We start from the raw sequence: 18118 nt of genomic DNA on the forward strand, positions 1-18118 counted from the left end.
GAACTTGATGATGTTAGACTGTATTGTGGGTTAGAAATGGTGCTACTAATCCACAATAGTACAATAAAAAACTTGAATACAATTAAACTGGGTTTATTATTGAAACTGTCAATCAGTCACAATTAGCAGAGCGTTATGGCAACAGGCCAAAGAGCAATTTCTGCTATCTGATTGGCCAGGTCGTTCCCATCCAGCCAGCCAGCTGATCCCAGCCACCACAGGGCGAGAGGTTTAGTACACCCTGGACAATTCACCAGCCTGTCGCAGGGCCAAAACTGTGTGTTGTTTATTTGCAATTTATGCATTTAAAACTGTTTTAGAAATCAAAATGTTCAGACATAGTTTTGAGGTTTGCAGAGGCATCAATTTTGTTTCCCATAAAGGTCAGTTTTTCCTTGTCTCGAAAACATAGGGTTAGGTTTTGGGGGCTAGGAGTGAGGTCATCATCAGTGATGACTTAGACCTCAGGGTACTGAAAGCTTACTTTAAAATGCAAAAAAACTTACCATACCTTAGCCTAACTGTCCCTTCCCTTACTTTACTTAAATTTGGCAGCTGTCCCCTTCAGATTAGTCTCCATGTGCATCTCTTAACCAGCACGACTGCTATTTTTCACGCTGCTCCCAGAAGTTAAAGAACTAATTATAGAGGACTGTAGTGGATTTGTACTGTGTATACTGCAGCTGTCATGACTGTAAGATTGAGAACCTCATGAGGAAATCATTTGTTACTTATACAGCTACCATTTTTTGGTTGAAATTGTGCTTAATTAGGAGGCATGTTTATTACACTTCCTAGCCACATACTCAACTTTTAGCTCTGTTTTGTCCTCCACCAGCTATTGAGAAGAAGTCTCTGTTTGTAATATCTCAGTGCTACTGTTTATGTAGTGGGTTTTTAGAGCTTTCTTTGCTGAAAACAGCTGCTGAAAACAGCCTTGGCCAAACACAACACTATCAGAGCAGAGTGTAAACTCAACAGTAGAGTTGCCAGCTACAAAATAGTTTTATTGAACTAAAACTGTCTTGTCCATCATAGTACAAAACAAAAAATACCAGTCCCAATAAAGACTGGATAAAAGATAGGCGGTGATAAATGAAAACAAAACTGAAACAGAACCTGCACATGTGTCTTGAGAAGTGATTTAAAGGATTAGAGAGACCTCGCTGCTCTGATTGCTGTGATCTCCTCTGGCAGGTGTTCAGGAGGTTGCCTGACTGTAAAGGTCCAGTGACCGTGAGCTATGATCTGAATCGTCTGAACACCTGCTTCTCCAGCTCATGTGGGGATGAAAGGACTGAATGTAGCTTGAAAGGTTTTGTGACTCAAGTTATCAGAAAACACTTAGCAGGTCCTGAGGAGAGCAAATGCTTTAAAGATGGGTGAAAATAAGCTCTCATGAGGTCACAGTTTCAAACTTTGTTGGATATGTTTCCTATATTGATTCATTTTGAAAGTGTACTTGCTGGGTCACAGGGCATAGTTGTTTTCCTAAGAGTAAAGGTAGCTACAGACCTTTCACACCATAGTGTGTAGAAACGGTACATCCATCCGGCATTCATGTTAAGCACTGAATACTAGCTTATAGTTTGCTTGCTATAGAGAAATATAGATGGGGATAATTTTGCCTACTTTATGTTAGAAATATGCTCATTTAAACCAGTGCAAAAGCACTCGCCCCTAAATTCTCATTAATGTTTGAGTTAATAATGTTTAACCCAATGGAAAAGCACTGCCAGAAATATTAATGGAGCCTCATGAATGACTTTGTTTTGCTGGGAATATTAGCAAAAAACTCAGAAAAACAAAAGTACAATGAAAAAGAGGAAGGCTGGCATTAAAAAAAACAAGTTTGAAAATCACTGCAGCAAAAAAAAATAACTTTGTTGTTCATTTATCTTTTTTTCCATTCGTAGAATTGTTAAGCACAACCGTAACATGAAACTTTATACCTTACCTGTATATAGACCCCACACATGAGGCTGTTTATTCTTTCAAAATGTTGAAGCATCTCATATCTTTTCATCTCCTTGTAATAAAAAAAGAAAAAAAACTGTTACGTTAATACATGATGCTTCTTTATGTTTGTTGGTATCAGCTGAGAAAGCAGCCAAAATATAGCTAAAAAAACACTATACTGGAATAAATGTAGTGAGATTTCACTGCTGTTATTCTGTGAAGCAGGAAAGGCCAAGGACCAAATCCTTTCATCAGAATTTGATACATTCACTTTATTGATGTAAATTAATGTGCGATATCCTTTGAAGTATATAAATAAATGAAATATGGATTAACTTAAATTTAAGATGGAAAAAAGGAGTGCAGAGTGCTTCATTTGGCACTCACACGAGTTAGATTTAGTGTACTATACTTTCATAAAAACAAGAATAAAATGTTCTTCTTTCAAAGAAGAGAGTTCACTTTCCCAGAAAAATGTTCTAATCAATAACACTAAAGCTGTACCAGAAGTCAGATGAAAAGAGTCGCCTATCTTGGCAGAGAAACTGAGTATTTCTAATGCAGCACTTCTTATACAGTACTATAAAGAGCAGCGACTCCACAGTGAAAAAGTAATGAAATGTTGCTGTAAATCATGAAAGATCAAAAAGGAGATTCTGATTAGTCTGATTAACAGAGTTCATAAAAACTATATTACTTTTCAGTATTTGACAGATATAAATGATATTTCTGTAAAACGTCTTCATGATGTGTAAAAAAAAAAAAAGAAAGAAAAGAAAAGAAAAAGAGGAAAGAAAAGAAATCTAAAAAAAAGTCTTGAAAGGTTTGGTGGCATTTGAAATGAAGAACTCGATCTATACTGTGGATAGATCGATCCATCTATTTCACATTCTTTCTCAGCATATATGTGATCTCTGTTTTCTCTCACAGAGTCAGGACCTTTCCTAAGGATTCGGCTTTACTGGGCAGGGACACTGTTCGAGCCCTCATGTACTACGCCCTGAAGGTCTGGAGCGATATTGCGCCCCTTAACTTTCATGAAGTAGCTGGCAGTGATGCAGATATTCAAATCGACTTCACTAAGGCTGACCACAACGATGGATACCCCTTTGATGGGCCGGGTGGCACAGTGGCACATGCCTTTTTCCCTGGAGAGAGGTTTACTGCTGGGGATACACACTTTGATGATGACGAGGCCTGGACCTTCAGGTCACCAGGTAAGGAACACACTTTATTAGCTACATCTTTCACAGATGCTGCAGATTTGTTGGCTGCGTTTGTTGGCTCTTTCCATCACATCCGAAGGTGTTCTTTTGGATTGAGATCTGGTGACTATGGGGTCCATTTAATTACAGTGAACTCAGTATCATGCTCAAGAAATCAGTTTGAGATGATTTGAGCTTTGTAACACGGTGGCTTATCCTACTGGAAGTAGCCATCAGAAGATGGGCACACTGCAGTCTTAATTAGATTAGGTTAGATTAGATGAAACGTTATTAATCCCTCGGGTGGGTTCCTCCGGGAAATTCTGTTTCCAGTAGCACAGCAGAAGTTGCATGTTACAGATACAATAAAGGGGAATGAGAGAAAGGATATAAGCATAAATATACCACATAATATAAATACAGAATATATAATAGGGATAAATAGGAATACCAGTGGATTGCACATTTGAGTGAGTCTATTGCACAGTGATTATTGCACAGTCGAATATAAGAAAGAATATTACGAATACTGCACAGTGAAAAAAAGCACTAAAGCTCAGTTGTTCCCGCCCTCCTTTGTCCCCCTGTTTCCCCTCCCTCTCTCCTCCAACAAGGAGTTAAACAGCTTGATGGCGTGTGGGACAAAGGAGTTTTTAAGTCTGTTGGTTCTTGACTTTGGGAGAAGCAACCTATTACTGAATAGGCTCCTCTGATTATTCACGACCGTGTGCAGAGGATGCCCAGCATTGTCCATAATGTCCAGCAGTTTCTTTAGTGTCCTTTTCTCTGCCGCTGTCACCAGAGTGTCCAGCTTCATGCCGACCATAGAGCCAGCCTTCCTGATTAGTTTTTCCAGCCTGGATGAGTCCTTCTTTGCCGTGCTGCTCCCCCAGCATAGAACAGTACTCCAGCAACCACCGACTGGTAAAACATCCTCAGGAGCTTCCCGCAGATGTTGAAAGACCTCAGCCTCCTGAGGAAGCACAGTCTGCTTTGGCCTTTTTTATACAGGTGCTACATGTTGCATGACCAGTTTCAGAGATATGGGATAGGCATGATCAGCCTTTATGTTGTTTAAGCCAAATTCTGAACCTACCACCCAGAGATAACAGCAGATTTTCTGTTGTCCCATTTTGGTGAGCCCGTGCAAGCTGTTGCACCCAGTGCGGCCTTCTGCTGCTGTACCCAACCTGCTTCAGTGTTTAACATGATGCTCTTTTGCATACCTTGGTCATAAGGAGTAGTTATTTTAGTTTCTGTTGCTTTCCCAACAGCACGAAGCAGACTGACCACTCTACTCTGACAACTGGCATCAACAAGGCATTTTCACCCACAGGAACGGTGCTCACTGGATATTTTCTCCTTTTTCAAACCATTCTCTGTAAACCCTACAAGCACAACCGTGCTACGTTCAAACTCTCTTATATCACCTTTCAACCCTATTCTGAAACTTAATTTAAACCTTTTGACCATGTCTACACGACTAAATGCACTTAGTTTCGACCATGTGACTGGCTGATTAGATATTTGCAATAAAACGCTGACGAGCACTTGAAGCCAACAACATGGCCGGTGAGTTGTATTACTTAAAGAGTGTGCCTGAATGAAAAGAACATAAAAAACTGAAGGATGATCTGTTTCTGTGAGACACTTCCAGAGTACTATGAAATAAAGAGCCTGAAACGGTCTGCGTCAACAAAACTTTAACAAAATGAAAAGTGCTTGAGAACAGTTTTGAACTTCCATACTCACCAAGGTTTTTGTATTCAAAACAAGATTGCTGTACTTTGTACTTGTACTTTGGAACCAAGCTGCGCCTCCTACCTTTTATTCATGTTCCAGATTGTATTATCAATATTTTATCTGTTCGAACTAAGAATATAACATGCTGTGGCTTCAGTGTGGTGACTACAGCAGCATTGACTGTTTTCACAAGCTTGTTAGGAAGCATAAAAGACCTTTCATCTCTTCCAACCGCCACAAACAAAGAATCCACTCCAACGTCCTACCCAAACCGAGGAAATCAGTTCTTTTTTCAGCAATTAGCACAAGCTGTTTATTGTTCACTGTTGACATTTATTGATCTAATTTTACTATGCCATGGGGCTTCTTTTTTTTTTTTTTTACAAGAATTGAGTCTTTAAATTTAAAAGACCAGAGGGAAATAGCACCATATTTAGGGTGATTAAAGTATTTTAGCCGACAGCAAAATGTTTCCTTTTGATTTGTGCCGATCAGAAGCTGAAATAAATGTCTCCACCAGACCACAAAGCACCACTATAATTTGTGATGTCAGCTAACAGCTGCACCAATGACAATCGATGAAAGAGTAATTGCGACGCAATGAAGCAGAGATGAGATTTCTAGGGTTGTGGGCATGCTCTTTTGCGTGGAAGTGCATTTTTATAGTCTTTAACTTCTACTGAGAGGTTTCTATTCCACTCTATTTCATAAGGAAAGGCAATACCTTCTACTTTTACTTTTTGTAAACTATTTATATTTATTAGTCAACTGCAGGATGTGCTTGCAAAATAAGAAGCATAGCTAAATTTGAACTAAAAATGGCTAAAAAAAAAGAATCTAAATCTAATTTATGCATGCACAGTCAATAACACGTATATGCATTTTGAATGTGGTTTATTTTTAAACTCTAATGTCTGACATTTTGCGAGTATTATTTGCCTTCTTGCCTTAGATGAAATGATAATGCTCACAGAATCGTATTTCCCAAAATACTAAACCTTTCTTTTGAAAAAAGAAACACCTGAAGATGTGGTATTAGTGCGATAGCTCCTTGAAACAATCCATTGTGATTGTTATATAATGCAATTTCCTTGTCAAATAAAAGTATATTGAATACTTAATTTAGACAAAAACCCAATCGATAAAGACACGTAGTCCAAGTCTGCAGGCAGGGTGATAGTTCAATTTCTTTGTTTGCTTTTGCCCTAAAACTAGGAAACATATGTTACCGCAACTCAATTTGCTTCAATTACATCTCCCAACAGCCTGCATCAGTGTCACGGCATGATGACGTGATGCTCCAGGAGTTCAGAGCATCGTCTGGGTCAATGTGGTCGTGATTAATGAGAGCAGGTTGCTAAAGAAAAGAGGGATCAGAGGAGCGCTCTTGTCTTCATGACCTCTATTGATCTCTTCAAGCCACACAATTGTCTTACACAGACAAACGCTGACTTAGAAGAGGTAATTTAAGCAAATAAAATTCTCTGTGCAAAGACTCGTGCTTCCGGCTACGAATTGCTCAGCGGTGGTGACGGCCTGATGGAAGACCGCACTAGTGTTAAAAACACAGATTCTTACTGTGAGCAGGAGAGAAAAGATGCTGGCAGTGAATCATCTTACCTTGTTAGATGTTCCAGCCTTCAAGGCTAGTGTTTCACTGCCTGTGATGAAGGGTGAAATGTACATCAAAAAAAAATCACATCAGACTCTTTCATTTGGTAATCAGGCATCTGCCTCTTCTTCTTCGCCTAAAGGGGGGAAAGTGTCTTATGGCCAACCAGTGCCAAAGAAAATCCCGTTCGCTGCAGCTTACAATGTTTTAATGAAGTTAGCTCAGAATTCAGGTTTGTGTAAATGCTGCTTTTATTTTATTTTTTTTTACTGTCTACTTAAATTCCTTGAAGCACTTTAGCACTTCTAGACCAAGATGATTAGAAATTATTGAATTTCAAATGTGCTTGTTCTTTCTGTTGCATTTGTTGCATCAAAGATATAATTACTTAAGTGCACCCATCATCTTTCCCCAAAGACACAATTTCAACAAGATTTGTTAAATACTTCTTTGTTAAATAGGTCTCCTTCCTGTTATTTCCTCTGCATTCACTGGCTTATCAATTAATCAATCAGTTTCCTCTGGGTGCATACATGATTATTTAAGTCTTTCCCTCCCCCTTTTAGCACATTTCTAACTTCTGATTTTGACACCACTGATCGTGCGATTCTAAACCTAGAGAAAGTTTAACTGGACCTGGCATTTCTGCTACTTCACTCAGTTTTATCATATTTCACTGACAGACATTTTAGTATTCATGATAATGATTCGATACCTTCTTCTGCTTCATCTCTCTCCCAGGTGGGATACCTTTAAAGGTCAATCATTGGACCTTTTCAGTTTTAATTTGAAGTGATATCAGGCCATCTGCTTAACTTTCTTTCCACTGCTATGTGAGAAGCTTTACTTCTCTCTCATGACTGTTTGGCTTCTTTTTTTTGCATTTGGGTTTTTTTACAAAGTGGATTTGTTTAACTTTCCACCATCTCAATCCTGGCAAACCTGACATTGTGGTAATCGGCCACAGCTCATTTACTAAGAAGGCCAGTCACTACATTTTCCTCTTAATAGACCACCTCTGAGAATCTTGACCTCCATTTGAGTTTTAAATCTCATATCACTTTTTGTGAACGTTTACCTACTTTTTATATTTCCACATATAATTCAAAATTCTCAGTGTATCGTATATGAAATTTCACTGCAACCCTCTTAACTTGCATTACCTCTATAACCTGTATAACCTGGTCCAAAGAGTAGCGGGTGATCCCTTTTTGCCACCAATCATCTCGCACTAAGACAGCTGGAATAGGCTCCAGCCCACATGCAACCCTGAATTGGATAAGCAGAAGAAAATAGATGGATGGATGGAATTCATTTCAAAATCTGTCATTATTTTACTACCTTAAAAGAATATTTAAGGTACCAGCATGTTGTTCCAGTTCTTCTACTGGATGAGTTAGTCACTCATGTCTGCGAGCCAGATGTTTCTGCTTCTGGGTTTTGTTACAATCTGAAAATGTATTGATTAAACAGTTTTGTATAGCAGCTCTTCGGCCTGCTTAATATAAAGGATCATTTTTGCGCAGCTGCCAGCTTGCCTAATTTAGCTCACTAAATATTCACAAAGGAGCTGATGCAGATCTCCATTTCTCACAGTTAATTTTGACATCATATAATAGCTCTTTGCATACACTTTGCAGCTCAGAAGAAGTATTGTCTCCAAATGCTGATTATGGGATAGGCAGAGTTACATTTATTAATAGAGCCTGACCCGATACATTGAGAGCAATATTATTATTACACTGATTATCTTTGGAGGCTAGTAGCACGAAATTGGAGTAATCCAAAGATATAATTGAGGTCATTTCGAAACCGTGTCACCATTACATGTTTATTTTTGTCACACGTCTCACTCGGAACAGATTTTGATTTCCAAATGAAAAGTTGGGCATGCTTTTTAAATTACAGTACAAGAATCTTACTTCTGTCTAGTTTTCCTTCTTTGGAAGCTCAGCGGGGTTCACGAAACTTTGATTAATACTTAAAAATGTGAGTTTGCTTCTCTGGACACTTTTTCACAGAGTTCTAAAAAGTAAAGTTTATTTATTGATGTCAAGTTTGATCAGCTTTCTATTTGGGTTTTAGCAACGAGAGGTTGCACTGGAGTACTGCAGAAAATTAGGCCTTTAGTATACTTTCCAGTGTTCTAGATAGAAAGTCCGTCGGGGAAAGATGCAGAAGCAAAATATGTGGGTTGAATGTTACCAGAAGACTTTGGATGAAGTATAAAAACTCCGATCCAATACACAAGTACTTCTGCATAGATTCCAACATTTACAATAGGAATGCCTTGATGTTAGGAAGTCCTTCACCTTAAACCATCTTTAACTGCCCGTCCCTCAGCACCACGCCAGTGAATACTTTATAATTATTTTTAAGCTGTGTTTGGTGATTTGCAAGGAGTTTTGTTAGGTTAGGAAATCGCCAGAGTTGCCTTCATAGTCAAGCTTATATTAATAGACTTATTACATTAAATGGTGTAATTTCGAGTGTGGATAAGGAAACAAACAATAGTCTTTTGTGAGAAAGCCCAAGTTCTTGCAACCGTGGGCACTTGTGTTTCCTTAAACAGACTGTTTTTATGGTGTTGCAATTACAGGTTGTAATAAACTGCTTTTACAGACAGACGTTTTGTTTCTGAGTGTTACAAGTTTGAAAAAACATGTAGTTCATCATTTGTTTAGTTTGAGAAATCAGTTATAAAAATCATTGATAGAAAAAAAGGCCTCAGGAGCTTCTGAATCATCACCCTTCGTTAATTTACCACATGAACCAAGTTTAAACACAAATGTGTAATTTAAACATTTGTATTCAAAAATATATACAGTGACCACCCTGTTAAAGAAAACCTCTAAAACACTTGCTTAAAACTAAAAGTACTGGATTACTGAAAATTCAACCACTGAAACTATTTTTTTTCTTACAGTAAATTAGAAAAAAAAAACATAGATAGCAACAATAATAATTTTTTTTGATTAAAGAGCTGGTGCCTACCGGTGGATTCACCATTACAGAAACATAAAGAAAGATTTTGGTAGTTGGCAGTACTACATTAGAGCAGCTGTGACGTAAACCTTACACTGGGTGGTGATCTAATAAATTTGTTAAGCACTGTATAAACCGATTCCAGATTGGCACAAGGTAATGCAAGGTCATAATAGCGCATGGATTGGCGCCAGATGAAAAGGATAGCCCTTGGCTAGTTGTGTACTTGTTTCTTTCCGTGTACCTTATGTTACACCATTCTTATTAAACTTTTAACCAAATGCTGCAGGCCATGTTTGCAGCATTCTGGACTCATCATGTCATATCCAAGAGAGTATTGTACCTTATTGCATTGTATTTACTGTGCATTAAAGTAGTAGCACTTTTTTTAAAAAATATTTTATCTTATAATAACCTGGAATTACACAAATTGTTGTCAGTGATGTTATTGTGCTTACTTTCTTTTCTTTTTTTGTCTGTTTTTTTTTCCAGGCATGGGAGTCTAACTCAATAAGTCTTATTCATCCACGTAAATCTCTCTTTGTCCGCAGGCACGAGCATTTTTTTTGTCTGTCAACCTCAGATGGGTTGTAAATGCGATGACATGGTGCCTACTTTGTTCTGAATCCTTGTTTTCTCCCTCGATCCTTTCATTTATCCACACTCCCTCTCTCCACCTTGTGCTCATGTAGATTAGAGTTGGCATTTGGCTTCTGGAAATCCCAGGTGCAGCAAGCACAAGTGCACTTCTCCAATTGTCCTTTGTCTTTTGACAGAGCACAGCGCTAAGACGTTCCCAAGTCGAGGCCAACATAAGGTTAACAGAATGCTGATTTGATCCTAGTCACCCAGGAACTCTAAGCTAGCTTGGCTCGACTCGCCCGCACTCACATTTTTGCGAATCTAAATCTCAAAAACCAGGTTTTGTCTTGCTTAGCAGACAAGGAGTTTTTGGAAGCGTTGCCGTTTCCTCTTAGCTCAACATCCAGGGAAATGTGTTTTAATAGCCTGCAGCCTCTTTGGGTGTCTTTCCACACTTAGGATTTGATTGGCAGCCCAGGGGCTCAGGCAGTATTACCATAGTTATCTCACTGCACCACATTCCTAACAGCACTCACAGCCACAGGAGCTGTCTGTCACGCTTCTTAACTTGCAACCTATAGAGTTCACTCATAAAAGGGATAAACACGCAAACAGTGGCTATACGGGTTTTACAAAAATCTGTAAGCAGCTAGGTGATCTCAATCAAAGCTGGAGGTGATACAGGCAAGCTATGGTTAAACTGCAGAGAAGAATATAGTAGTTTTCTGCTATGTCACAGTTTCACATTGATAACACCGCTGTTTTCTCTTACTGCCCTAAAAAGAGCGCAGGTTAGTTTTGAAATGTTTAAAGAAAGGAACGAGAAGGTGTTTCTTAGGTAACTTTTCTTGTCATGCTTGTGGCTTAATCTTTCTACCGTGGTGAAGAGCAGCAGTAATACTTGTGTGCAGCTACTTCTTTGATTGAAGTCAGTTCTCTCTTAAATAAATTAAGAATAGTTTCCAGAAGTGCGTCTTTATGTTTTATTCCTGTACCGACCTCTAATGTGCATCATTACTAATGCAGGTTTTTAATAGTCTCACACAGTCTTGTCCACTTTGAGCAGGTATGAGACCAAAAAAAGTCAGATATGCATGTAAGGCTAATGAGTGTTCCCCTCTTTCTGTGTCTGCCTTAGAATCTCATGGGATGGATCTGTTTGCAGTTGCAGTCCATGAGTTCGGTCATGCCATCGGCCTGGTGCACACATCAGCCATAGAGTCTATCATGAGACCATACTACCAGGGTCCCGTGGGAGACCCGCTGAAATATGATCTACCCTATGAAGACAAAGTCAGAGTCTGGCAGCTCTACGGTATGAGGTTTCCATTCCCTCTGCATATCGGTGTGTGTGTGTGCGTGTGACTGAAACAGAAAAGGATTGACAAGTTGTGTAGAGTACTGTTATTGATTAATGAAAACGTGGCTGGAGTTAATTGGACCTCTTTATGGCATATGACCTTATCACACCATTCCCTGATATACAGAGTATCAGTGAGCTGAGGGGAGACTAATGATCATGAGCTGAGAATGAAGTGCAGGAAAGAATGTTAAAGGACGGGACAGAATGGAGGAGAATGAATTGAACTAAATTAAAGATAGACAGACACTAAGACAAGACTGCTATATTTGGTTGTAATAAAAGAAACACGTACAAACGATGAACAACTGAGCAAGCAATTTTTAAAAATGTGCAAAATGTTCAATTCTTTCTGGAAATTGATGATTTTTATGTGACAATATAAGTAATCTTTTTTTTTCCTACATGAAGGAATAAAACAGTGTAATTTTTTGCCACGTTTTGTTTTTCCTCTTCAAATGAAATCACACGTATCCCTCTCAGGTGTCAGAGACTCAGTTTCCCATACAAATCGACCAGGAAACCCCTCCCAGACAGCTGAACCTCCTGTTCTACTGGACCTCCCCGAAAACAGATCCACACTCCTGTAAGTAGGACACCTGGTGTGCTTTCAGCACAGTGCAAATAATTTAATGATTCTGGTAGCCTAACACATAAATGATACACTTCAACCTTTCATCTTCTCTCTTTCTGCTTTTCTGGCCTTCTCAAACACACACACAAACACAAAATTGTGGTTTATTCTTTTTACAAGCCCCCTTGGGTCTTTCTGTTCACTGCACTAAAGATGTTGGAGTGGAAAGTGTAATAAACGTCCCCAATAGATTCACCCAGAAAAGCAAAACTAAGTAAAAACAGCCGCTTGCTACCTGCAAAAGCTGTTTCTCACAGCCCTGCCAATTTAGTGCTTTCAACAGCACAACATATCATGTTCCAGATGTGGCCATTATATTGCATATTATTCTTATTGCATAATAAATTGCACATTATTTAACCATTTAAACTAATGCTATAGTCCATAATAAAGAATAAATGTTTTAATTGTTAGCCCTTTTAGCTAGATTTTATGTTTCATGCTATATTGAAAGCCGCCTGCTACCCGCTGCTTCCTGACCTCCATGCATACACACAATTTAAAAGCATTTTAAAACCAAGGAAGAATAGAAGCCCATTTTCCATCAGTAATATTGGCCTTTCACTGTCCTCATCACTCACTTTTCACCCACTCCATGTTATCATGATGCGTGGAAAAGCTATATCATGCTTGCCAAGGGTCACAAATGCTGACCACTATAGGCAGCAGAGTTTCATTAAAAGAGCTCTGAATAGAGATCTTTGTTGATAACAGGAGAGCTCTCGCCCTCCCACTCACAGTGGCAGGTCTGTAGTGCTATTGCCTTGATAATTGGCAGGCTGACCACGTCAGTGCTTTAAATCACTTATTAGCTTGTGGGATAAATGTTCTGAAAGACCGCACCGTTTCAGTGTGACAGCATTTCACCTCATATTCAGCCCATTTAATTAAAGCACATAACATGCACATTTGTGCACACATTCAGAACATCTCTCATTAGATGAGTACGATCGTGACATTTTTCTATATGCAAACAGCTGCAACTCGGTTGGATCGTTTTGGGTTCCTTTATGTTTTATGTCTAGTGGGTATGCGGCATAGTAGCGAATATGATTGTAATTGTAGTAACTTCTTTACTACAACCTTTTCCATCTTTTGTCTTCATTTCTTTTTTTCTGCTTCTTATTTTTTCACTCAGACTGGCACGGGATGCTCCAGACAGATGCACCAGTCACTTTGATGCCGTGGCCCAAATACGAGGGGAGGCCTTCTTTTTCAAAGGTATTCAAATCTGAAAGGAGAAAGTCAGAGTGTGTGTGTAATTATGATTGCAGGATACAACCTTCCCAGTCCAACAAATGGTTAAATAATTTAATACAGTAAAACTAATTTGTTATTATTCTTAAAAATGGCCAAATATGGAGATCTGAAGTTACACTTATCAAAGATGGACACAGAGCAGCTTTTAAAACATGCTCTTTTCTTAGTTTTCCTTGGTTTGTAACAGTACCCAAAGGGCTGTTGCTGGTTTCCTCTTAGAATTCGTACATAGCAAAAACCTTGAAGATATTTTCAGATCAAGTTGAAGTTGCGAGAAGACATTATGTTTGCATTTGTGAGGGTCTTGTGCAGAAGTCTTCTGCAAGTTAACTGAGTCCTCTGCATAAGGAATGCATATTTGCATACTGACCAAACAAATTAAATAAAAAATAAATAAAGGAAATGGTATATGACAAATGGCCTAGTAGATGAAGGCAAGTCTGAAGCCCCAAAGCTCTCTGTTGAGCTCAAAGAGTTTTCTTCTTCTTCGGTCATGTTCTCTTAATAATGCACACACTTGGTGGTTGATTACTTTCCCCGTTTCTTTAATTGTTAGCAACACAGGAGGGAAAACCATACATTACTTCAGCAGTTCGCGCTTCGGAACAACAGGAACAGGAAGTGAAGTAATCTATAATCACCAAAATAAAATCATTTTCAAAATAAAATGACAATCAGAAAACGTCTTTCACAACATAAAATAAATTAATATATTTACTCATGAGAACACAAATCTAACACCCCCCCTTGTTCTCATGCTGTTAACCCATAGCATCTTATGCATTTCCAAAGAACCATTTTTGAAACTTTCTGAGTCTCACTCTTGTAACTGGTTTTGTTAGTATGTCTGCAGCCATTTCTTCTGATGGACAGTGTTCAATGCAAATTTTCCTTTCATTTACCGCTTCACGAATGAAGTGATATTTCACATCAATATGCTTTGACCTCTGTCTGTTCACTGGGTTTTTACTCAACGCAATGGCCCCTTGGTTGTCCCCAAACAGTTTAGTACATGTGTACCTTTTTCTGTCCATGCCGTTTAACAGTTGGGTTAAGTACATGCTTTCCTGAGTAGTGGTTGCAAGACCAATGTATTCAGCTTCACATGTTGAGAGTGCCACTGTAGGCTGTTTCTTTGTTTTCCAAGATATTACTGGTCCCTCTTTAGTAAGTGCAAAACAGTAGCCTGTTGTACTGCGTATGTCTTTTACAGAGGATGCCCAGTCAGAGTCACTGTAAGCAATTAGATCTAGATCCTCACTGCTTTTCTTAAAGATCAGTTCGAAGTCGTTTGTGCCTTTTAGGTATCTGAGGACTTGTTTTGCCATTACTAAGTCCTCTCTCGTGGGTTGAGCTAGTGTTTGAGATAGTCTGCTAACAACCCAGCTTATATCTGGTCTCGTACACGTCATGGCATATATCAAACTGCCCACTATTTCTCTGTACTCTCTTGAGTTAACAGTCTCATTTGCATCATTTCCTCCACATGTAGTGGTGTCCATTTTTAGTTCACACGGTGTGGATCTGGGTTTGCATTCAGACATCCCAAAGCGTTCCAACATTCTTTGAATGTACCTCTTCTGATTCATCCTGATTTCACTCTCTTTTTGTATAAACTGTATCCCAAGAAAACTGGATATTTTCCCCAGGTCTTTCATGTTAAACTTTGACCTCATTGTTTCTTTGAATGTGTTTAACAAGTTAGTATTGCTAGCTGCAATGATCAAGTCATCTACCCAGATGATAACCAGTAGAGTTTCATGTCCAATGTCCTTTCTGTATACACAGTGATCAGAAAGGTTTCTTTCAAAGTCATTTTGTTCAAGGTAGTCATTCAAGAGTTTGTACCAGTTTCTACCTGATTGTTTTAACCCATAAAGGGATTTCTTTAATTTGTACACCAAGTTTTCTCCTGACTCTGTTTGCTCAAAACCTTCTGGTTGTTCCATGTATATTTCTTCCTCAATGGGAGCATGCAAATATGCAGTTTTAACATCCATTTGGTGGATAATAAGATCATTCTGGACTGCTATTTGCATTAGGGTTCGCACAGATGTCATGTTTGCTGTTGGTGCAAATGTCTCTTGGTAATCTATTCCTTGTGTCTGGTTGTAACCTTTTGCTACAAACCTGGCTTTGAATATTTGTCCTTGTTCATTTTCTTTGAGGGCGTAGACCCATTTTCCTCCAATGGTATTTCTACCAGTAGGTAAAGTAGTCAGTTCGAATGTGTCATTCTCTTTCAGAGAGTTGATTTCTTCTGTCATTGCCTGTTTCCACCTTGGTGCCTCTGGTGACATCAGCGCCTCTTTATAGGTTTGGGGGATTCCACAGGTTGCTCTGTAACAATAATCAACACTTACAGAGGTTACATTTGCTAAATCTTTGCAGTTAGATGTGTAATCCTCTAGATATTTAGGAGGTTTCCTTTCTCTGTTAGGATAGCGCTCAGTTTGGTTTTGCTCATCACCCTCATGTCTTTCTATGTCAGGGTTTGGTTCATTTGTGCTGGTTTCCTCTTCTCTAGGAGGTCTGTTGTATTCTTCAGTGGAGAAGACTGTCCCATCTTTGTTCACCAGTTCATTCTGTCCCTTCTTGAAGATCACCTGTGCTCCATAGGTTGTAGCTGCCTTCACTGAAAATATGCTCTGAGGGTAGGATGGGATGAACAGGGCATCTCTCAGTGTGATGGTGGTACAGTGTCCTTGTATGTCCCGTAGAGAAACGTTGGCGTCTCCCCTCTTGAGTGCGACGTTGTTTGTCCTGGATCCATCAGCGAGCTCCATGTAGTGTTTCCCAGGATCAAAAGTCTCATCAAACTTTATGAACTTGTTCTTCTCCGTAATGATGTGTGAAGTAGCACCACAGTCCACCATTAGTCCTTCTCTTATTATGTCAGTAGGCAGAAGTCTTTGACTAACTTTAAATACAAAAGTCTGCTCTTCTTTCTTGTCCTCTTGTTTTACTACAGTTAGTTTCGCATCATCTCTGTACTTGGTTTTTCTTCTACATGTCTCATCACTGTGTGTCGAGCTTCTATGGTAGCTACACCACTTAGGTGTTCCCTTTTGGCGACAATCTTTTACAAAATGTCCTCGGTTTCCGCATCCATGGCAGGTGATTGATGTTAAATCAACCTTCATCACATTATCTGCTTTTACTTTGTTGTCGAATTTCTCGGTTTCCTCATAACTTCGTAGGTTGCTTTTGAACTGTGTGAATGTTAAATCTTCACTGCTTTGAGTTGTGTGAATAGCAAATGGCTTGTAAGTTTCAGGAAGCCCCTTTAGAATCATAGCGATAATAAGTCCATCACTGATGACTTCTTTTGCATTTCTTAGGGAGGTCACTGCTTTTTCAGCTCGGATAATATAATCTGTCACTGTCTCATCTGGTTTCTTCTGTAAAGACGTCAGCTCTGTGTACAGTGCGATGATTCTGGGCTTGCCTTTACTATCGTAGTGGTCACGTAGTATTTTTAAAGCTTTTCTTCCGTCGTCAGTCGCATCTCTCATTACCAGTGACAGACTTTTATCATCGAGAAACTGTATCAGTTCAGCGTAGCATTCAGCATTCTTCTCTGCATCTGGGTTAGTGACTGATAATATAGTGTCCTTTAGGCCAATGATCCGCATGTGGCCGAGAAACTTTGTCTCCCAAAGTTCGTAACTGTTTTCGTCTCCGTTGAAAACTAACCTCTGCCATCTTCCTCCTGTTGTGTCACGCCTGGGCCCATAACCTGTTGAGCTCAAAGAGTTTTCTTCTTCTTCGGTCATGTTCTCTTAATAATGCACACACTTGGTGGTTGATTACTTTCCCCGTTTCTTTAATTGTTAGCAACACAGGAGGGAAAACCATACATTACTTCAGCAGTTCGCGCTTCGGAACAACAGGAACAGGAAGTGAAGTAATCTATAATCACCAAAATAAAATCATTTTCAAAATAAAATGACAATCAGAAAACGTCTTTCACAACATAAAATAAATTAATATATTTACTCATGAGAACACAAATCTAACACTCTCATTTTGAGCACTCCAACAGTCGAGGAGTCGCTTTGTTGCTGGATTTATTTTACATTTCTTTGCGGTTGTTTTGTGTTTCTTTGTCATCCTTATTTTTCTCTCTGAGAGTATCTTGTAGGTCTGTCATTTTAGGGCTCTTTGGGTTCACTTTGGTGTCTCTTCAAGATCAAACTGTGTCTGTTTGTAGTTTTGCAGCCGCACATCTTGATTGGAGAGTCCTTTCTTAGAGTCTCAAACTGATTCGCTCGCTCGCTTGCATTTTCTTACAGTAATTCCCCTGCCATTGCCTGAGTGTCTGAAGCCATTAACTGAACTCCATGAATCTAAATTGAACTAGTGAATGGTCCACCGGCGATTCCACTTAAAGATCAAAGGATGCCTTGCCGTTCTTCTAAAGGGAGAGTGTACTTTATTGTCCAACGTCAGATATGGAGAAAAAGTGTTTTCCTGGATGAACTGGGTTTTGATTGTTGTTGCAGTTCAATGTGCAACATTGAACATGTGGCGAAAAACATGAGTTAAGAACATATGGTGAAGTTAGTGAGGCTGGGCGTGGGGCCGAGCAGTGGCGCCAGCAATCAACAGGAAGCCAAGTCATGTGTGTTTCTATGAGGTTGAGTAAAAGGCTTACACACTATCACAAATTCTCCAGTCCAAAGAAAATGAAGCCCAAACTGGTTGATGAACTGAATCTACTAAGCATAAAAAGTGATGTTTCTGGGGCATTAACCAGTCTGTATGGTATATTGAAA

General features: G+C 39.1%; 1 protein-coding gene across 1 annotated transcript in view; it reads left to right on the forward strand.

The window, feature by feature from the left end:
- The window catches only part of mmp17a (matrix metallopeptidase 17a), a 115451-nt gene that overhangs the window by 86194 nt on the left and 11139 nt on the right, over positions 1–18118 (forward strand). Inside the window, exons 4-7 of the mRNA XM_085463498.1 lie at positions 2890–3176; positions 11225–11401; positions 11930–12032; positions 13219–13301. Coding sequence (XP_085319624.1) covers positions 2890–3176; positions 11225–11401; positions 11930–12032; positions 13219–13301 — 650 coding nt within the window. The remainder of the gene's footprint in view (positions 1–2889; positions 3177–11224; positions 11402–11929; positions 12033–13218; positions 13302–18118) is intronic.

This window comes from Copadichromis virginalis, linkage group LG7, assembly GCF_057382275.1.
Source record: "Copadichromis virginalis isolate Kocher_CV1m ecotype Utaka linkage group LG7, C_Virginalis_male_GT1.1, whole genome shotgun sequence".
Taxonomy (NCBI): domain Eukaryota; kingdom Metazoa; phylum Chordata; class Actinopteri; order Cichliformes; family Cichlidae; genus Copadichromis; species Copadichromis virginalis.